We start from the raw sequence: 24,147 nt of genomic DNA on the forward strand, positions 1-24,147 counted from the left end.
ACAAAGCCAACACATACTCAGGAGAAACAGACAGATGCTTAAACATAAACAAATGCTTATGTAAAATTTAGTTCAAATACCAATACATTTTCTGGCCAAATACTCTTGTTTTAGCAAAGCTATACTAATCATTCCCAATCCCCTTTTTTTTCAAAGAGCTACGTTTGATTTATTGGAGGAAATGTCCCACTACCATATTGCTGGTTAAGCAATTGGGGATTGAAGAATGGTCAGTAAGTATGATAAGATAAGAACTCAATCTCCCTACTGAGCTAAATAGCTGGGAAGGAAGGTAAGTGAAAATGCTTTTTCGAACTGTCTCGTGTGAATCTAATATTTTTTGAAGTAATCTCTTGACGAATAGAGATAAATTCTATACTCAGAATAATTAGCCGCTCAAAGAGTTAAAACTTCATCACTACTAAATTACTTAAGAGTTTAAATTTTCTTTTTAAAATGCCCATACATTCACTGAAAAGTCTGTTCCAAAGATTTATGTTCTTTCTATCCATACCATTTAGAAAAAGAACTTCTTTTCTTTTATAGACTCAAATGTCAAATAAGAAAAGCAACTCAAAGAGACACTTTCTCATCTCTAATCCTTAGACTCCAAATCGCATCTCTAGATCAGGATATATTTAAAAAGAAAAGATTTGTTTTTCAATTTGGATAAGAGCTTCGGAAGGAAAGGTGCAGGGCAAAAACAAACTTTTTTAGACCAAGTGTAAGTAATTTACTTTATTTTCTCGATTGAACTGGAGTTACCTTAAGACAAGAGAATTCCAAATGCGTCCATTGAAACTCCTATAAATCTTTAAACGGATCAAAGAATTTTCAACAGTGAGGTATCCTCTTTTTCCCCCAGCTCCGAAGAGCTTGCTTCATTCGCCCATTTCTAGCAGGATAAAGGATTGTTGGAGGTAGGATTCTCTGCGCGTGCGCCGGCACAGGCGCGCATCCTACTCTCAGCTCCGAGCTTTAAGAATCCGGCCGAACACTCCGGCTATGTGTCTTCGAGTGACAGTGTCCTCGCGGTTTCTATGAACTTCAGTTTAGGACCAGCACACAGACGCCGGCGCCATACTACAAGCTGGAAGGATGTGATCACATCCAAATTCACTTTACGCGTGTGTTTTGGAGGGGATATCATGAAAGGAACAGTTCTTATATGGAAATTGCTCTGTTTCACCTATATCCTTGCCTTAGTTAGACCAGTGCCGGAGAAGATACCAATCGGTAAGCTATTCATTTTCTTCATTCTGGAGGTAATAAATAATAGGCAATTTACAAGACTAAACAAAATTGAATAGGTATTCAGATAATATAGCATTTTAATGTAAAATGACAATGGACGAATGATTTTCGTCAAAAGAGACCAAGAGTTTCAAATAAAGAAGTTGTAATTTGATGAAAATATTGTGTGTAGTCGATTGCAGAATGCAGGTATGTGATTTTGTTTACATTTATAAATGATACTTCCTAAAGGATATAAAAGTGATATTTTATAACTTGTTAGTATAGATGTATAATTAAAAAGCTTGTTTTATTTTTCTTAAACTGTAAGATAATTTTAAATTTGAATTAATGCTTTGCAATTTAATATGACTTCAGAAAAATCAGTTATGTAAAATCAAGTTGCACCTTGTACTGCAAATTGAAAAATAAATCTATTTATATGAAATCGGTAATTAATATTAGAAATTTAAAACTGAATTATTTGGATAAACGAAGTGCTTTATTTTCTCATCTAAATGAAAATAGAAAGAACCAATTGATTGTTTCTTAGGTATAAAAGAAATAATCAATTGGAACCTCCATTGTCGAAAGTAAACTGAACAAAGCATAGATAAGTGATAGATAAGCATAAGATATAGTGAGTCTGGAACGAGCCTACGTAGGATTCAGATGAAAGTAAAGTAGTCAGTTTTTAGGGATTTCATTTGAATTGAGTAGTCTTTTTTTGTGATGTTTTTACAAAAGGAATATTTTTGTATGTCTTGAAACATTCTGCATATTTGACTAGAGAAAAACGTAATTTAAATGATCAAACTTTGGAATATGAAAAGTAATTCATTTGTTTATTTTATAGTTAGTTAAAAGTTAAACAATTATATAAAACATTTAAGAACATTAAATGCCTTTTTGACTCGAAAACTGTCATTTCATGTATTTAAAATAATATTTTCTTTTACATAATTAATCATCTAATTATATCACATGATTAAATAAAAGTTTAAATGAAAATGTACCTCAAAAGTATTTATTTTTAAAGTCTTATCGAAATATTTGTAAATGATTTTGCCAAATGCAAATTTTTCATATCAAGGTATAATTTAATAATGATGAAAAATTTGATTATATCAAGAATTATCAATTTTAGATCTACTCAATTCCTTATATTTCCTTAGTAGATTTATATTGCTCTTCAAAACTATTTTTTGAAGCATTAAAATTCTCTGCTTCTTATTGAATATAAATACGCACTTAGCACTATCATTTTATATGTACATGAATGAAAAAAGATTTCGATTATATTGCTTAATTCTTCAAAAAATTACCGCCATTCAAATTTATTTTCTGAACCATAATTTTAAATTAATAAAGAAGTATACTTACTCAAAATTTTTCACGAATAATTTTTGTAAAATAATTGTTGTTGTTTAAATGTTATATTACAGTAGTACTCCCATATCATAGAAAAAAAATTTGAGACATAACAATGTTACTTTCATTTCTTTTGAAACCTAAATAAAAACTTAACACTATTTTTGCACATTTATAATCCCAGATACCCACGAATATTTATAAGAATATGTATATCTTGCCACATTTGAGATAATGAAAAACTTCGGTTAATTCCAGGAAGCCCATTTCCGGAAATTGCTTCGTTGTGAAAGATTTTATCAAGCTTTGAAGTTGTCTGTTGGGCTATTATTTTTAGATATATGCAGTTTTGTTTAATTTATTTAATTTCTGAACCAAAACTTTAAAAAAAATGAAGTCTTATTAATAAAAAAATACTTATGTCCATTATGTATGAAGTGAAGCTAACTGAAACTTTTTCAATTACATATAGGATACTCTTTTTTTCATAGAGTAGTTTTATTAATCTCAAAGATAAAAATATTATTTATCAGAACCATTTGTTCTTATAATAAAACACGGTTAATTAATTTTGAAATAAAAGCTAATCAACATTTGAAAGTGACTTAATTGAATTTTTAAAAGTGGCAGTGAAAAATAAGGGTTTTAATTATTCAATTTTGTGAAATTTTATGAAACGTGTGTGATAAATTCCTCGCATTTCTGATATTGGCTGCATTCGTATTTCGGTTATAGATTTTGAATTAATAAATTTTACATTTAAATGCTAATTTGAATAATGAGCAGAAACTGCTATTCATGAAAAGCGTTTAGTTTAAATTCAATGCCAAGTCTTGAGATATACTAAAAGCTATTTTAGAAGGACCTTATAATTTTGAATCAAAGCCAAATGATAAGAAAAACACATGTATTAACACTCCTTTTTCTCGCACCACAGTTGAGCAAGGGGCTCCGAAGGAAATAGCGTGTATCAGTCAGGGCTGGTGCACGCTAACAATATGCCTCAATTGTGCTTAATGAATCGTTACAGTGACCACTATTCCAAGGCAGTGAATTAACTAGTAGTATCAAATAGATAAAATTATTATCTAAAGAGCTTGACATTGGCTGAATCATGAAATTAGAATTATTTTTATTTAAAGCTAATTTGAAACTATCACATTTTCTGATACCTTGAATTCTCCATTGCATCTATTTGATGCAATGGGGAATTCAATGCACTTCCTGAATGATGCACTTCCTAAAATGTCTCCCTATTTGCTCTCAGACTTCCTTTTACCTCGACCGTTTTGTTTCTACTCAACTACTTTATCTTCTGGCGCCTGAAACATCTATTTTATATTGAATACCTTTTTTATGTTTATCCCACGAAGTCACTTTGATGTTCCTGTGTCATCGAAATATAACATTACTTTATATATATTCTCTGAACATTTCTTTTTATGCTTTATTTATTTTCCAGTTTTTACCTTCAGTTTGGAAAAATGTCTAACAATTTGTACAAGCAGGCTACTCACAAAAATATTCATTTACTTTGTATTTATATGAAAAATAAAATTTTAACATTTATTTTCAAAACAGAAAATCAAATACTTTCATTCATTTTTTTTTTTGTAAATTTATATCTTTTTCCTTTAATCCATGAAAAGAAATCATTTAACACACATAAATTCGTAAGTAAAAGAAAAAGGTAATTCACCAACGTAAAGGAAATAATACTACCAAAGCTCAGAGCTACCAAACTTTTAAAAGTCTTCAAATAAAGCTTTTGAAGGAAAAATGGCGAATTTTGTACTGTATTTTATTGTAAATGCCAGAAATTGCAGCATTTGTTCTCGGATTCTTTAAAAAAACGATTGATAGGATAGTCTGCAATGAGGAATCTGACTATCTTGTACCAGGAGGGTAAGGTGCGTAATCCGTTTTAGATGATTCTTTCAAGACCCTTCTTCAGTTTCTTCAAGATTAGGGAAGAACTGTTCAAACTTTTAACCATAAATGACTAGCTATGTAAGAGAGTGAAAATGATTGAGACTTAAGAGAAGATATGCATAAAAAGACAAACATTTTAATTTTATTTGTGCAATAAAAGAAATATGAACCAAATACTTTTTAAAAAAAGACATTTTTGACGGTAAAATGATTTCGTGTTCTTTGGGTTAGAGTACTCATGGAAAAAAAGTCGTATAAATATTTTCTGAAGAGATAGAAAAAATATAGAGAAAAATTAATTAAAAAATTCCTGTGTCTGAAGGCCTCTTAATACAAAAAAAAAGTTAGGTGTTTTTTTTATTATTATTTACTTTTATTTTAAGAGTTTCTCAAAAGACAAAGCAGTAATTAAAAAGACCTATGGAAAAATTCAAGAAAATGTCTTCAGCAATAAAAGCAAGGCTTTTTCAGCTAAAAACATATTCATACGGCATGAATAGAAATAATTTTTCATGATTCTATTTTCCTCACCAACTTGAATTCTTAACTTTATTTGATATCAAGCTGAGTACCTCATTATTAATTAAAGCAGTTTGTTTTTGTGATTCAATTAATATTTTTAAATTTTCCAATCTTTTAAGATATGGATCTTTAAAAAAATTGCGCAAATATTTAAAACTTTTGAAATTATACAGAAATGTTAAGTTTAATACCCACTTTTCAGAATATTGCACATATAATTTTTTTTAAACAGTGGGAATGTTGGGAGAAATAAAACTAATATTGTTAATCAATAATTTCTATAATTTTTTTTTTACTTTCGAAATCATAGTAAATTTTCTCTAGGAAAAATTCCTTTCCATTTCTAAAGTAAAAAAAAGTTTTAGCCATTTTTATTACAATCTTCCCAACTTATACGACTCCCTGTGTCATTGCATAAAAAGTAGAAATTATTGATTACCAATTTTAGGTTAATTTCTCATAACATTCGCTCAGTTTAGAAAAAATTTTTATGTCATATTTTGAAAAATGGTTACTAAATTTCGTAGTTTAGAGGATCTGTAAAATTTCTGCACAATTTCTTTCAAAATCTAATCCGATATCTTCCACCAGTTTTGCTTTAAATAATATCTTAAATGGAAGAGCAACAAAACAGAGAAAATAATAAGCACTTGAACGAGTAATGAAGCAGGTACTTTGTTCTTTATTTAAAAATAGACTGAAATCAGTTATTAGGATTATCTTTTAATTATTTTTCAGATTATGACGGAGCATCCGCGTCATAGCTGAAAACAATTTATATAACAAAAATGAAAATTTCCTTCTTAAACCCTTCATTCAATGATTTTCTTTTATTTTTCAGAAAAATTGAAGAAAAAAATTTAAAATGTTGTAATCTTGTCATTTTGCAATAAAATATTGCATTTTTTAAAATTTTAAATGATTAGAAGAAAACTCATTTTAAACTGAAAAATTGTTTGATTCCAATTTCTTTGTTAAAATATTTTTTTGAAGTCAAATATCCATAAAATAAATAAATAAATCAGACAATGAATACATTATTTCCAATGAACTAAAACAGAAGAAAGTAAAAATGAAATAAATATGACTCTGAGTTGAATCTTTTATAAAAGAAACCAATCCACATCTTACAAAAGGAACTGTATTACAAACTTGTATTTGATAAGATGGAGAATAAATAATGACAGCGACTTGCTATTTAAAGCATCACATAATAACAGCCAACTGAACATTGAAAAAAGAAATCCCAATCTGCAAAGGATCTGAATGATATTAATATGTAAATGACGCATCCAAAGTTTGGAAGCGTTTGCTTCATACTTGGATTCGGGAACCTTCGTTATCTCTCAGAATTGTGAAAAATGACTCCTTAACACTTTTGAAAGAAGAAAAATTACCTATTTAAAAAGTAATTAGGCTCTAATTAACGAAAATAAAGTGGGATCTCTTCAAGAAAATGCTCTCTTACTTTTTATCTGAAATTAAAACTCTTCGAAACATATCCGAAGGAATAAAAAAAAAGCATTCAAAAAATGACTTACAGTGAAAGAACAATTGGGTCTTAAAGAAAATGGGCAATTTTTAACGGCAATTATGTACGTAAAACCAAATGAATACTGTAGAGAAGTTATTTTCTAAATGAATATACTAATTATTATACAAAATAATACATTTATAAAAAATTAATTTTGAAAATTTTAATAATTATAATGAAATTATAACATATAATTTTTTTAAGAAAGTACATTTTTAAAGGTAATAAAAGAATCCTGTTTATTTACGAAGTGAATGAGCGAATTATTACCTTTAAAGTGATCTGGCGACAACTCTAGAAATCAAAATTCATTTTGTTAGAATAATTAAATGAACGGGTATTATTGTTATAATACGAATACATTTTAAATGCATCTAAAAACTATAAAGCAGGCCTTTTAATTCTAGTTATAGGTATTCTATATCATGTTACATTTATTGAATTTTAGTTCTCAATATGTATAAATTGTAAAATAAGAAAGATTCATTTTAAAAATGAAAAATTATAATCATATCTAAAATGATTCATGATACAGGATAATTTTGTATTTCTGCTCACACTCTCTTGCACTTTGGATGATATCGTTATTAGATCTGTTTCATCATGATTCAAGAAGTCATGAGGAGTCAATCTCAATTGCGCGTCTAAAGAGATTTTAAAAGGATTTCCAATGTTGTTAGAGTTGAAGGGTGTTGCCCTAGACAAAATTGTCTTTCTTGGCTTTGTGTTGGATAATTTTGCAGCCAACCTTGTCATAAATCGTTTCAACAATTCTTTTTCATTAAAATACCCCCCCCCCGTCTCCCGATCTTGCTCCATGGCATGGGATTGTAAACTGAAAGAGACCTCAATAATTAATATAATAAAAATCAGATCAGTGTTCCACTTTACAGTACATGCATGTGATCTGTTGAACAGGATGTGTTTGTCATCCAAAGTTCAGGAGGTGACAATTTACGGTTCCATTACGCTGAATCTTTGAAGATTATTTCTGTACTTACAAATAACATATATTTATCAAATTATACAACAAAAGCTGGAATATATTGGGAATCTTCGAAACATTCTGCCAATTTATAAAAACAGAAATATAGTTCTTCAAAAAAACTAACTATTTTAAATATGGGAAACAACACCATAACTGTATTTACAAACAAAAACTGATTGTAAACAAACCTATTTCTACTGTTTCTGAGTAGTGCTTGAGGTGGCTAAAATATTAATTACTAGATAGCAGTCCCGCATTAAGGTATGGATTAGTGATTCAAGGTAGAACAATCTCCAGTAATATTTTAATGACTATATAAAGTACAGAATTTTTGAGATAACAGGTATTGAAGAAAGTTTGACAAATAAAACTATGTTGCAGCATTAGTACATTTCTATTTTTCACTACATAAATTTTTCCTTTTTTAAATTTTAAACATTGCATTACATATTATTTATCCAGTGAGTTTAATGTATCGCAAAATAATGTTCTCTCTCTTAAAATCGGATTAAAAATAATTGCGTGAAAGATTATCATGACATTGGAAACTGATGCGACGAATTAGAATGAAGATCCTCAATCATCATAAATATTTCTAAATTTCTTGAAATACAGATAAAAAGATGATTCATGAAACATTTCAGTTCAATAGAAGTGATGCCTGTTCAATAAATAAATGCGCTGCACCAACTTAATTTCAGAATCCATTCTGCATATGCACGAGCACAGCATTAAAAAAAAGTCAGATGCTTCATAATATGGGTATGTGTCTGCATTGTCACGAGATCCATTCACGTGGAGCCCATTTTTGATACGAGATATAATTATGCAAAAGAATTAGGAATTTTTACTTGATCAGGGGGATTATTTTTAAAACTGAGTTTGCAGATCATTATTTAGATTTAACAACACCTTCCGAAGTCATTATGCAAATCAACATATTTATTTTGTAATGAAAGGAATCTTCTTTCTTGTTAATTTGTATTTTTTAATTCATAATATATATATTTTTAAGTGAAATCTCTGATCTTACGACAGGTTTCCCTGAATATAGAAATATTATTTAAATCAGTATTTTTTATGAATCACAAAAACAGAGAAGGAATTTGAAAGGAAGGAACTTAAACGAATTTTTTTATGAATTTTAACACTGGTATTAAAGCATTCAATTAATAGTTATTAATTCAAAACTTAGCTATTATTTTTTAAATGTTTCTACTGCTTGCATGGAGTTCAAAAGATTTGAATAAATCATGCAGGCTGCAAAGATACAACGAACAACTGCGCTTTACATGGAGAACAAAAGAAACGATGGTTGATCAGATAAGAAAACAACATTAACTCGCTTTGCTTTCCTGAAAAGACTAAGTCACAAACACGTACACAGAAATTCTCTTTTTCACAAAATTTTCCCCCTTTAGCATTTGTGTCTGATAGAGATCTTGAAAGCTCACCCTTTTGGTAAAATGCGATTCGAAACTTTTAGCAGTCAGTGGAAATGGAAAATATTAAAACTTAACTGACGATTCTAAAAACAGGCGCTGATGAAATAAATATTATACGATCGCTACTAGAATGGTTGAACTGAATCTTTATTCAATTCTTTCGCTTTTTGATATTCCAAACTTGATCAATTTTCGGAGGTTTTAGAAAAACTATATTTACTAAAATAGGGAAAAAAAACACAGCCAAACTAGGTTACAAATATATTCAGTTCTCTTACTGTTCGCATTTAAGATCTATTTTTAATTCGCTTTATTGTTTGGAACACTTTAAAAGTCTGCATTCAAAATTATGATTAATAACGCGAATTTAAATAATGGCTTTTTTCAGGAAAAGTTGTTGATACAAAATGAACGTATATTTCTTAATACTTCTTTGCATATAAGCTGATATGTTTTTCTTTAATCCTATCAATACATTTAAGCGAAATATCAATTCAGTAAAAAGATAATACCATCATATATTACATGCAGAAGAAAAATTAAAAATAGGCATTAACTTATATTTGACAACTGTATAACGATCTGCTATTGTATGTAATGCGTGTTTTTGCAATGATCCCAATCTTATATTTCTAACTTCAGTAATTTTGTTTTACTTATTAAAAAAGATTTAACACGCATAATTCGTTAATATAATGCAATATTTAAAGGAAATTAAATTCCATTTTTAGAGTAAGTTCTTATTTATTTGTCTTTTCATAATTTAGAATAAATTAAAGGCGAAGGTAAAAATAAAATAAGACAGCTCTTTCAATTCATTTTTAGTACATGATTAAAAAATTCAATCAATCAGATTTTTCCATGTCCATTAATTGAATATGCAATAACTCAATTTTTTAAGCAATATTATAATATTCTTAAAGTACTGCTTCACAAAGCAATCAGTTCTAGAAAGCTGTTGAATTAAAATATATTTTTGAATTAAACAAACAAACAATGAATTTCAAAAAGTAAAATTCACTAAAAATTCAGTAAAGTAGCAAAATAAATTCACTAAACTATCCAAATATGGTCCTTGTACCATTAAATAACAACGCAACTAAACAAATAAAACTAAAGCTATTAAATATTGTAGAATTATTTGTTATGGATAAAAACAATACTTTATATAAGAGAGTTTCAAAAATATGAATCTTTAATATTTTATTATAAAGCGAATAAAAGCATATCTGTGTACAACACACTTTCCTCTCTTTATAAAGAAAATATAAGTAGCAGTATTGTTGTCTCTTATTCGTCGTTTCCGTCTCACTTTACATTTTGATTATTTGTACAGTATAAAGTATTTTATAAGCATATGGCGCTTTGGCCTTGGGCCGACTGAGCTGAAAATTTGATGCAAATATAAAATTTTTATGCCATGACCATAATAGACTTGATTTATGAATTTAGTCTCATTTTTGAATTTACGCAGTCACAAATTCTTGAAAGGCAGACCGTCAAACCATCAACTCTTTGACGGATGCTATCTCATTTAAAAAAAAAAAAAACATTTAAAATTATAAAGTTAAAGGTAAATGTTGAATGTTACCCATCTTGTTCGTTGGGTTTTTGAATTTTCGAATTCGCATGCAAGCGTACGAGCCAATAGATTTGCTTCCCATTTACGGATTTAACCCACAATTTAGCTGAAATCTGTAATTTTGATAAAAAGTACCATAATTCCTTTTTTCTAGCGCATCGTGTTTTGAAATTAACGTGTTTATAGGTGTAGGTATGATGACAATTCCAAAAATAGTTTCTTCGTAACCAAGGAGATTTGAAAAGTAATGATTCATCAAAATCTTGCAATCGATTTTTTTCTCATTCTATAACTCCATATTTTAAAAAAAGCAACGTTAAATCTATTCTGGAAATTCTCCCTAGTAAAGAAGCGTCTTTTATATGATTATCTAAAATTTAAAAGAAAACCACGATTATATAAGAGAGGAATAAATTTTATATGCAATTACGACCATTTTTTTTTTAACTTTTCGATTACAAATGTACAATGCACAGTAAATAATTCATATATTTCAACTGATCAGTAAAATTCCATTCATTCTCGAAATCTAACTGAATATTTCCAACAAAAATGCGAATAAGATGCGCATAAAAAGTCAAAATTCGTGATTAGTGGATTTATCATCGATCTGATGGCAAAATGCCATAAACTGAGTAGGGTTGTGGCAATTTTCGATTTACCGAAAAAATTTGATATTTTCGAGAAATCGATTTTTTTATGCCTGTTTTCGAAAAATATCGATCTATTGAAATCATGATTATGAATAATAGTTCACGATGAATCGCGATACAATAAATCGATATTCACAGTTAATTTGCATTTTCGTTTTGGTTATCGGTTAGCATTTATTTTTGTTGCTCTTTATTTTTTTCAACCTTCATATATAAATTTTGTTAATATTTCTATAAGTACTATCATGTTCTTATATATAAAAATACTTGTTTTAAGCAGGTCATTTTGGAATAAAGTGTTTTCTGTTCTCTAACTGAATAATACCATTTTGGTGAAAAGGAGGGCCAGGATAGCCTGGTTGGTAGTGTGTTGGATTCGTGTCCCTCGGGTTACGAGCCGGCCGATGACTTCTCGTGTGTGTGTTTGATGGCTAGCGCACGTATAAATCTGTCGTGATCGCAAAGTCATCCTGGTCGAGAGTAATACTACAGGGGGTCCTGAATCAGGGGCGTTCGTTCTCTGATTCAGATCTAAGTTACGATCTGTGAATGAAATGCATGAATGAAGTCCGCCCCGTGAAAAGGGTTGTGGCATGTGTGTAGCTAAGTCGTACTCTTGGCCCTAGATGGCACTACTGAAAAACAAGAGACGCACCCTTGGCTTAAAATCCCTGACCTCTAAGTCAGTGAACTTATCTGTGACAAGTGCATTACAAACAGCAACATTATGGAAAAATAATTGCGGTTGTCAAAAGAATGTTGACTTGTTAATCGCTAAATATTTATTTTCAGAAATAAAAGCAAAAAAGATGAATTCAGTTTAAATCCCAAATTTTATTCGCAGCTCACATTTTCACTCTCAAGCGTACTCGAATAAAAAAAGAAATTCCGTCATACTTCCATTTTCGCCTGGACCTCACAATAAACCGCGATACAATAAATCGATATTCACAATTAATTTACGTTTTCGATTTCGTTTTGGTTACCGGTTAGTGTTTATTTTTGTTGCTCTTCATTCTTATTGACCTTCATCAGAATTTTTGTTAATATTTCTATGAATACTCTCAGATTCTAATATATAAAAAATACTTATTTTAAGCGTGTCATTTTGGAATAAACTATTTTCTGTTCCCTAAATGAATGATACTATTATGGAAAAATAAGTGCGGTTATCAGAAGGTTGTTGGCTGTCCTTTGTTTAAGCGTTAAATATTCATCGTCAAAAATAAAAGCAAAAAGGATTTATTCAGATTAAATCCACAATTTTATTCACAGCTGGCATTTCACACTCAAACGTACTCGCATGAAAAAAAAAAGAAAAAAAGCACTAATTAATTTTTCAAGACATCAGATTTTGAATTCATGATTTATTAAAACTACTTAATTTTATTTGTTAAAGGGATTATTATGCTGTTTTCCTTTTTTTTAATAAAGTATAAAAGAAACTGAAGGTTTTTTTTTTTTTTTTTTTTTTTTTTTAAAGTCAGAAGCAAAATGTGTCAAATTTTAAAAAAAATATTACATTGAAAAAAAAGCAATGTTATAAATTGTAACACGCATACATTGCTTTTTCATTGACACACTTTATTAAAGGGGTTTTAACGCAATTATTTTCTAATTATTTTTATTTAAAAGTAAGCAATATTTTTGTTATATAAATTGAAACTAACTTTTATTTGAAGTCGTTCTGATCCATCAATATTTTAAGAGATGCCATTTATAACTTATAACAGCAATAAATAAATAATGATATCACGATATATCGAAAAATATCGATATATGTTGGACGATATATCGAGATTATTATGTTCGGTCATCGCCCAACCCTACTCTTGAGCCAAGTAAGTTCAGCAAATTATGACTTCAAATAAATTTTATGTAAGAATGAATCATATTCCTAGAGGTAGAAACAATAATAAGAAGAAATAATAAAAAATGTAAGTGCATTATCCCAATTTATATTTAAAATTTAGGATTTCCGTATGCTTTCAATAACTTCGAATAAATGTATATTAACAACCTTAAAACTTTTTCTGTCAAAATTCTAAGGATTTCTACAAATGTTTAAAAATAATTGTAAAGATTTTGCTTATCCAGATTTAAAAAGATTAAATATTTTAATAACTAAGCAAAATAACAACAATTCAAACAACAACATTTAGCAAAAAGCATACTTAGAATTCCTAACGATTGACCCTGCGTGAATCATTTGTTGAGTAAATATAGAGAAATGGTTCACTTTCCATATTTACAACTTCCATATTTACTTTTACTTGTATAGAAAGAGGAATCAATCAGGGTTAATTACATACATACTTATTGAACGGATCAATCAATTAAGCTTTTCTAGATGATGGATAGAAGTCGGATCTAGGTGGTAACTGTGTTTAACCGCCGGCAGAACTCTTGATGGATAATATTAATTTTATTAGTGGATCTATATGTGCTTTCATGTATATTCATCCACTGAAGAATGATAACAGAAATTCGCTTGGAATCCTACTTAAGGCAATACAGAACTTTTGACAATCATTCTTGCTTAGCTAATTCCTCTGAAAGAGACCACCCCCAACTATTAATGAATTATAAATGATATATAATCCGAAAGATATTTTGCCTACTTTTAGGAATATAGTTACCCGACGATATGATGAAAATTTTGAATTGTCAAAATATTTTTGTAGCTACTTTTTAATAAATTTTTACATGTATGTTTATGGAGCAATTTTTTTAGATAAGTTGACTTATTTTTGTCTGTTTGTTATTAGGTATGTCGAATGTATTTTGGGATTTAATCTTTCTGTAACAAAAGTTACTATTTAGATATTTAAGAGACTCACTTAATATGATTTTACAATCGACAGTTTTTTTCTACTGGTAAAATCAGAACATCCTGTAGAGTTTTTTTTCTCTTTTTATCTCGAAACCTTTGTTTGAATATTGCTTTAAATTGTTCTTAATATTCGTGTGTAACGTTACTGAGTAACTAGTAAAATATTTTTAATAATTTTGAAAATTTGAATTTTTCTATTTTTTAATTTTTATTATTAATTTCTGCCTGCCTTAAATTAGAAATATTTTTAAAGTATTTTTTTGTTTTGTTTTTATTATTGTAAAAAATTATCTAGAACATTTCGTATGGTAATTTTGAATGTTATTAAAATTCTATTCAGTCTCAGGCATATATGTAATATAGCCACTTCATTTGTAAAAGAATTCAGCCATAATTACAAAAGATGTAAGGTCGAAGATGCGCTACCCAGTATGAAGACTAATGGTGGAGTTCAGAACTAAGCTATTCTATCCTGAAAATTATTTGAATTATGGAAAAGAAATCAATAAGAAAGTTTTCAGAAGTCATGAGAAATAATGATAGGATAGGACATCCTATGTCATAAATAACCTAAACCGAAAGCAAAAAATGCGATTTAAGTTTAGTGTATTTTCTTTAGAATTCTTTGCTTTAAGTCGAAGATAGTTTTGATTTCACTGCTGAGAAGTTGGAAATATTGAAATCATTTGCGCCTATAGAAATAAGAATTCAATCGTAATAATTTCGATTCGCACTTTTTGTTTTCAATTCACATCATTGGAGCATCAGTTTCTATTACAACTATGTCGATCAATATGTCTTTGAACTATATCCAATAGTTTCCGAAATAGGCTTGCTAAATTCTTCATCGCACTTCTAAGCACGCTGTCTCAAAACATAGCTCATAAGATACTCCTCCTGCTCATTTCACTTATCAAACCTAAAGAATGACACTGTGGTTCTTCTGGAGTCAATATATGTTCACTTTGCTCCTCCGCCGTATAATTATGCTCGTAAAGAATAATTATAAGCACATTTATTACTAATAATAAAATTAAATTGTTTAAATGGCATGAACTACTAATATTAATTTTTATATATTACTAATAACTAAATCATCAGTATTTAAAATTAAAATTTTCTGGTAACAGGGAGATACGTATGTCATTCTAAGGTGTTTAAAAATGAAAATTTAATTGAAATCTCTTTCATTGTTTTGATAAGATTGATTTCATCAAATTTTAGCAACTTAATATAGATAACATTGAAATAATGGCCAAATATGGTAAGTTTTAATAAGATTCATTTAATCAATTTTGATGAACTACATTTTATCTCCAAAAAGGTATATTATTTCAGTGATAGCATATTCTCTTTATTCTATCATTTTACATTGCACTTGAATGATTCTTCAACACTATCATTTGCTCTAGCTACTTGTTTTCGATTTAAAATTGAAACTTCAACTCGTTTCTCGTTTCTTACCATCCAATTACAAAAATGAATGTTCAACAAGTCTAACTTGATTTTGAGCATTATATCACTTTAAGTAGTTTCTAATACAATTGTATAACAATAAATGATTAATATGCTTTTACAAGTCGCCAGTTATAAAAATAATAATTATTTACAAATTAAATGGCATTACAAATTACATATGGTATTTCAGGAAAGCAACATTTATATTGAATTGAATAATAAAATGCCTTAGAATATTTTTGCCAGTTTTTATTCTATCTGATCTCTTTAAGATGACGATGAATAGATATTTTCTGATTCTGTACTATTTTTCTTCCACTGGAACTTCGAGGGTATCTAATCGCCAGGGGAAACTCAATTTTCATCTTTTGATTTGAAACATATCAAATGAATTTGAATATTTTTTTCACTTCTGGGTTGAATAAAATCTATGTTACTTTTACTTATATAATAAAACCGTTTACTTGCAGAAATAGGTCGAGTTTAATATGCCGTTTTAAAACTTGGCTTCATAAAAATACATTCAATCAAAATGTTTTTTTTTTTTTTTTTTTGCGTTCTGCAAGAGTTATTATATAAACTGTATTGCTGAATGTAATCTCATTTTTTCAAATCATATCAAATGATTCTTTACAAAGATATATAAAAATTTCTCCAAACATGATTTTTGAAAAGATCAAGAAAATTAACAAAATGGCTCTAAAATCTCATTTTTAAAAATATGAACATGATTAAACTTACCAAAAAAATAGGTTGAGGCAAAATTGTGAAATGAAATTTTTAAAAACCTTTTATGAAGGAATTCATTAATATTTCTTCACTACTTAATTAATTAGTTTTGGTGTTGAAAAATTGGATTTTACAATCGTATTTGATTTGGCGGAGAATAAAAATTTCTACAACATTAATAAGAGAGAACGGATTAATTGCGCGGAGCAGGCAATTCCGCACTCAACTGTTTTCAGTACAAAAGTAAACCACTAAGCACATGATGAATGGGACATGTGTGAGAAAAGCCTCTTCACTTTCTAATTTCTAATTTTTATTGGAGAATAATCGGATTTTGAAAGAATCTTAGTTTTCAATACAATTTATAGCCTCTAAGTTTTAAATAAGAATACTTCTCACTAAAAATCATTTTCAAAGGGAGAAAACCTTGTATCTGCATATATTGTAAAATCTGGCATTTTGCATTACAATAAACCATTTTTTGTATCAGTTTATCCATTTTTAACCGAAATGAAATCTGTCGAATGAATAAATTCTGAGTGGAGTAATCCTGTCAACATAGAAATTAGTGCAAGGTATTATTCCGCACAAAAAATGTTTCATGTAATGGATATTTTGTAAATTTTAAAGATGATTGGAAATCTTACCTACGTATTTAAAAACGATTTTTAATAAGGCGTTCATATTATCAAAAAAAAGCCCAAACTGACAATTATAAACAATACCACTGATTTTAATAAGGAAAAAGTCGAAAATTACTTTAAAAATTAACAAGCATTTTTTGAAACATGCAAATAAATCGAAAAACGATTTTACGGTTTAGAGGAAATTGAATAACAGCGATGCAAAACCTGGCAAAATTACTGGAGCAAGAAAGCCAAAACAGTTCTTTGTAGAATCCTCGAATGCTGTAAATAACGCCAGGGAAGTTTATGTTTTCAATGCTGCCGGAGTCTAAGCTTTGAAAATTGGTAATGAGATTTGTCACTCTTATTTGTTCAGATGGAACTCATAAAGATTTTTGCGAAGAAGAAAGCTATGTGAATTTCAACTTTATTATCTTAAATTAATTTAATAAAGTTCGTAAATTTAATGATTTTGTTATTTTAATAAAAAGTGCGACTTTTAGATCAAATAGAATTAATATTTGCATTTATCTTTATAGACTTTGTAAGAAATAGAGCATTAACTCCTAATTCACTAAATTTAGGCTTAAAGTCACATGCGCAAAATTACCCGACTTAAGGGCTGATACGTAGCCAATATACTTTTTAATACTTTGATTATTTAAAAAAAACAAAAAAACTTGGTTGTACAAAAAAAATTGCTCTCACTTTGCACTTAATGAATGTTGAAAATTGGGAAGTGAAAAATCACTACTAGTACCAAACTCCCTTAGATACCCTCTCTTTCCCCTATATTAAGCATAGGGTTTATTTAACCATAGTGAAATTCTTCGTTTTGATAGAAACTGAGTTAAAATAATCAGTTTTATTTTATCTCTTAAAATAGCATTAAAATAAAATAAAAGAAGTTATCGTTATAATGAATTAAGCCATGTTTATATTATAAGTAAGCGCATTATGAAAACTCTTATGCAGAGATCAAGCTTCAATCAATTACATACTATATTATATGGAAATAACTAAAAAGCTGGATTTCAGGGTAATTGCAAATATTTACGATATGAATGTCCAAATATAGCCACTATGATCATGAAAGTCTTAGTCTCAAAAACGGCTTCGCTTTTGTTGCCGCAAATAAAGATTTTCTTAAATAGAGCTCATACTGAACGTAATCTATTTGATTGCTTGAGCGATTTTATGCAAAATTTTTATTATTAAAGTAATCGAAAAGTTCTATATAAAGTTCATTAGTATTCATAAATTAATTCCAAGAATTGAGAAATGCTTAATGGAACATTTGACCCCTGATCCATAATGTTTTAAAAAGTGAATACAGAAAGTAATCCAATAAGACCTAATTAGTCAATATTAGCTCTTCTGTAGTGATTCATTAATAATATGACAATATTTTTAGAAATGAGAAGTAATCACTCAAGTGATATCAAAGTAATAAGAAGAAGAAAGCTGTAGTAATCCTTCTCTGTTAATATTTATTATTCAACATTATTATGACGTAATTTTGTACTTTCAGAAATGTAGAGTTTTATAGATGCTTAATCATAAAAATTTATATCAAGTACGCGTTGCAATATTCAATTTCATATCCTTGTATAACTTTTAAGTGACGAAATACCCAAATATCTCCTCTTATACAGTCATAAACTCCTGAAGATCGGTAATGACTGAATGCGTCCATAAATTTTAATTTCTTATTAAGTCAATCAATAAGGATTCTTCGATGCAGTCTCAACTCAAACAGCTTTTCATGAAAACTTTTGAGAAAAACTTATCTTGAATATCCGTCGGAACTTCAATATAAAGCAAATACTGTCACTTTGTGAGGTTTCAGGTCCTTTTTGAATTTCATGTAATAAAGATTAAATTAAAAAGGTTTCATAGGGTGAAGTTATTTTTTAAATTAATTCAAAAATGGGAGAAGGAAATAGGGGTATAGATCATATGTAAATAAAACTGCCTTTACAAGAAGAAAAATTTTAACCCTAAAACTAAAGGGATTTTATTTTGCATAAGGGCATTTCCCCTCTCATCTCCAATTATTCTTCCTATTGTCCTGTTGCATAAGCTTTTGTAAAAAAGAAAATTAGTGAAAAATATAATGCATTTGAGATAACCAAAACATACTGAGTGCAAAACTAAATTCATTTTTCAAATATATAAATTGAAACTCCTGTTCTAGGAATATGGGCAAACTTATTGTTCTTTGCTCTTTGCACAGACTAATTATTATCTTCGTTATTTTTCAGTGCATTTGAAATTGTAAAAAAATATTTATTCTTTTTGCAGAATCTGTGTAATTTGCCAAGATAATTTAATGAATGCTTTTGAAAAAAATAATGTAAATGTAGCTTTTATTTCTTACTGCAATATTTAAGCTTTCATCATATCAATTAAGAGATTAAATTTTGTATTTTTAAACTTACCCTTCAAGAGGTATTTTGCTTTGAATCTTTGTAGTTACACATGCAATATTTCCAATATATATGAGGCGGATTTAAGCATTTTGCGGGTCTGACAGTGGACGTTATGATGTCCTTTGATATAAATGGACAATATATGAATAGAAATGGAATTTATCTCAAAATATCATGTAGAAAAGTAGCTAAAATTTATAAAATTCATGAAGAGTTAATTATAATTATTAACAGAAATTTTATTCCATAAAAATAAAAGCATTTAATAGTCATGATAAATTATAAAGAAATGATAAACTTCAAAATATATAACATCAAAAATAACTATTTTACACCACATATCGAGGGAAAAGTTACGTAAACATTTAAATGAACAATTTATATTTCATTATATTATAAATAAGTGATTATTTTAATCTTAATTTATTGAATCATGTCTTTATAAAATCAATGTAAACATGTACACAGTTCTTCTAATATATTATAATAGATAAAATTTTATCTTTTAGAAATTTGTTTATTTTTTATTAAAGCTAATAACGTGCTTCAAAGCAACAAAGTACACAAATTGAAGCAGTGAATAATTAAACGAAAGCAATCGTTGGAAGCGTACTACTAATCTAAGCTGTTCTTTAACCTTATCAAAGATAATTTTTATGTATTCGCTTTTTCTTCTTTTTTTCGCATTTCATTACTGTCCGAAACTTGGTGAAAAAGTACGCGTTATGATTCGTATATACAGTTGGTCTCACAATTGAGTATATACGAATTACTCTCTTCTTTAAAGGTGTAAAAATGCAATACAAACTTGCCACTGAAGCTTAATATTTACAGAAACGTTATACATTAAGACGCATATTGGGCTAAAAAATATGAAGCCTTCAGGATATTTTAATTATATAATTTTCTTGTGGTAAACAAAAAATTTGAAGCCACAAAATTGAACATACACTTAATGAATTTGCCATTTAATCACCACCTTTTCTGGTGAAAATTTTCTTTAAAACATTCAACAGTTGCACTCCAAACATATGAACGCAATGATCATCATCTTACATATGCAATTCTTTTTTCCCTATAAAAATCTTTAAAATGAATTCTAGGAGGGGAATTTCTAAAATTGTACGTTGTTTAGTCATCAAGTGGTAGAAAGACGGCAAATTAATTCATCAAAGTAGAATTGGTTGTTCACCAATATTCCAGGAAGAGGACTTAAAGAAATTTTGAGCATTATTGCAAAGATGAATATTATACTTTCAATAAAGTAAGATCTAAACTTTTGCTCCTCAAAACATACGTTATCACTGTCCTCAGCAATTGGAAAAAGTCTTTCAGCTGAAACTCGTAGGCGTTTTCTTCATAATCATGGTCATACTCCAAAATGAAAGTCACTCATTAGTTGTGTCAACAGAAAAAAAAAGGCCCTCTTTTGCAAAGGAACGTATTTCAAAACTGGAATCATTCTAGAGCTGTGTTGTTTTCTTTGATGAGAACAAGTATAATCTATATGACAGTGATGGATAATATAAAGGGTGGAGGAAAGTTTCTGGATCCTATGAATACACTAAAAGCGGTTAAGTATGGGGGTGAATCCATTCTCGTTTGGGTTTTTCGGCAGCAAATGGAGTAGCAGAACTTGTTTTCATTGATGACATCATGGATAAACTGGTATATCTTAACACACATACTTGTTGTACCCTGCAATCAACAATTATTTACGCCACCCCAGTCTCTAGACTTAAATATTACAGAACATTTAGGGTCTCAGCTGGAGAAATACATCCATGAACATGACGTGACAAGTAAAGAGGAACAAGAGAGTTTTAAGGGACGAGTGGGCCAAAATTTCTGTTGGCTGACCATGTCCATACCTAAGCGATTACAAGCTGTGGTTTAGGAACTAAATATTAATTTGTTTATTGTAACAAAATTAATAAAATTGTATACTCATTTTGTGACATTCTTTTTCAGCTATATTTATATATTTTTCTATAAAAATAAAATTTGTTACATATTTTTTTTTTCTTCTCCTATTGGTAGGGAATGAGCCCGAGTATCATTTGTAAAAAGCACAATTTCCTTAAAGCAACATTTAATCTTTTAAGTAAAGACATAATTTATACGCTCAGATGTATATTCATTTCTGGGACTGACTGTATCTTGATGACGCTGCTTTTATTTGTTTTATTCTATCTTTACCGAACAGTGTTGAATTGCGCTTGGATCTCGGAAATGATATTTTGTAAAACAGTCGAAGCAAGTGAAGTTTGAGGTATTTTCTTTTAATAAATGGTTCTTATTCTTTGTCATAACTGAAAAAATTCTTATTCAAAGCAATTACTGCAGATTATTCAATAAGCTCAAATCATTTACATCTGAAAATAGATGAAAGTAAAAAAAGTTTATGGGCATGTAAATTATATAAGTTTAGTCATTAGACGAATCATTTCTTTGTTTTTAATTATTTGTTCCGATTTTAAAGAAAATGCCAAAAGTGCCCGATTTCTGTTTTTAGTAAATAATTAGTTGTTAAAAAAAAAGAAAGATTGATTATGATATGTTACCTCTCTTAATTTTTATCAGGCATGGAATATAGTTACCTTATTTTACTGAAAATCCTACTTTCTCATTGTAATTCACTTTCATATCAGCTTGTATAGCATGTATAAACTCAAGGAATCACTATTGCAAAGAATCATAGTCTCTGATTAAATAGAGATTAAATAGACACTTTTACAAATAATCATCTCTTCTGATAAACTGGAGAGACTCTCTGATTATCCATACACTGTTCTCCCTCCCCTCCCCCCCCTTTACTCTAGTTTCAAAATTTTCATCTTCACACTTGTTGGGAGTTAATAAAATTCTGGTCTTTTGATATTAATAGCGAAATTTGAATATACCTTTTTTAAAGAAGCCGAAAATAATTTCCAAATATGTGCAATGATACGATTTCGTCTGAAAATCCAAAGTGTTTCATGACATATTAATCCTCTCGTCATATAGGAACTTTTATTAAATTTTTGTGGAAGATATTATATAAAAACTGTAGCTTTATGTTTTATTTTTGTTTTATGCTACATAAAATTGTTAATATAATTCATTTAGACTGCAACCTCGTTTTGAGGGTACACAAGTTTTAAAGTAAACGAACACGATTTTTGAACCATGGTTAGAAGTCTCTGTTAATTCCCTTCCAAACTGCCTCAATGATTTTTTTTAGTTAAAATTATAAACATTTAAATAATTTAAAAGATTAAAAAGAAATGATAGATCTCAAACAAATATAACATTAAAATTATTATATATCAGTACCTGTCTAATGGAATATAATGTGATCATTAATAAATAATTAATATACCCTTATATTATAAAGAATTTTATTAATGATTTTAATAATTCAATGTGTACACGCGCTCTAATTTTCATATTTCATAATTAAAAAGAACTGTGTTTTCTATAAATTTATTTGATAACTAGGTTAAAGGCATTTCTTAATTAACCTTCCTGTGCACCCCTACCCTCCTTTTAGTTCATTCGGCTGCTGCCTCGTCGAAAATTCGTAACTGAATGATATGCCAAGGTCATTCGCTTCCAACTCACAAAAACTGTTGTAAAACTCAAACATTTTATCGTTGTAAGAGAATTTCATGTAGAGATATGTATGAACTCAGAAGTATTCAATTAAAATATTTCAAAAATTCTGAATATTAAACACCTGTGACTCTGAATTATTATTTTAAATTTACCTGTTGTTTTAGTATTGCATAGAACATTTTTTTATGAAATTTAAACAAAATAAACTAGCAATACGCTGGCACCTATATCTGAGATAAATATTTTACAAATATAGATGCGAACTTATTTTGTTTCTTATGTATGTTTATTTCTAGTAATTTATATAGGTTTAAATTGTTTTACTTTTCAATAAAATAATAATGGCTTGACATTGTCAAGTTGTATAGCAGTTGTATCTATTCCGAATATTATAATGAAAGCTGCTTTTATTTTTGTTTCAAGTAAATATATATTGAATCTCATTAATATTTGGTAATGAGAGGAGATTTTAAAGATAGCAAATATATTCATCAATCAATAAAAGGAAAATAATTTTTAGTTTTGGAAAAAAAATTCAAATATCTATAGGCAGTTGTCCGCTTGTGAATTAAATCAAAGGAAAGGATACTCCAAGTAAAGAGTACAAAGCAAGAATATAAATTCACAGTAAGACTACAATGCAATGGTTAGGTGAACAACATTCTACTTTAGACTCGGCATGGTATTGGACGCAATTTCAACAAAGAATCCTTAAAATAAGTGTTTTTTACATGTTTACACAATTGACATGTTATTATTCATGCAACTATTTTGAAGTGCCTTTCATTAAATGTTTTGTATACTTTACCTGGCGTATTCTTTTTTTACCTAATTCACTGACAAAAAGCTCTCGGTAGAGACCAACCTTTGCTTTGCAACATTATGCTCTATTGTAAAAAGGATTTATTTCTGTGTGCACAAAGATAGCTTTTGAACTACCCTCCTTAGAATATACTTATATTGATGGAGCATACTATAATTCCATTGCTCAAATGTAGACAATATGTCAGTATTTGATTGTGTGAGTAAGTTATATCACAATAGTAAGAAATTAATAAAATTAGCAAGGAAAATAAAAATGGAAAAAAATGATTTATCATTGGTTATGTCGCTTTTGCCTTCCAATCTATTTTAATGAGAGAAAAGATATATTTTTCATATGAAAAAATGTGGCTAATTAAATTTATGTATGACATATTTACAATTTATTTA

The 24,147-nt window shown here is 28.5% G+C and overlaps 1 protein-coding gene across 1 annotated transcript in view; it reads left to right on the forward strand.

Annotated features, from left to right (window-relative positions):
• The first annotated feature begins 980 nt into the window (after positions 1-980).
• The window catches only part of LOC129958679 (glutamate receptor 1-like), a 120,080-nt gene continuing 96,913 nt past the window's right edge, over positions 981-24,147 (forward strand). The window contains exon 1 of the mRNA XM_056071322.1: positions 981-1,236. Coding sequence (XP_055927297.1) covers positions 1,041-1,236 — 196 coding nt within the window. The 5' untranslated portion in view covers positions 981-1,040. The remainder of the gene's footprint in view (positions 1,237-24,147) is intronic.

This window comes from Argiope bruennichi, chromosome X1 (assembly GCF_947563725.1).
Source record: "Argiope bruennichi chromosome X1, qqArgBrue1.1, whole genome shotgun sequence".
Lineage (NCBI taxonomy): Eukaryota > Metazoa > Arthropoda > Arachnida > Araneae > Araneidae > Argiope > Argiope bruennichi.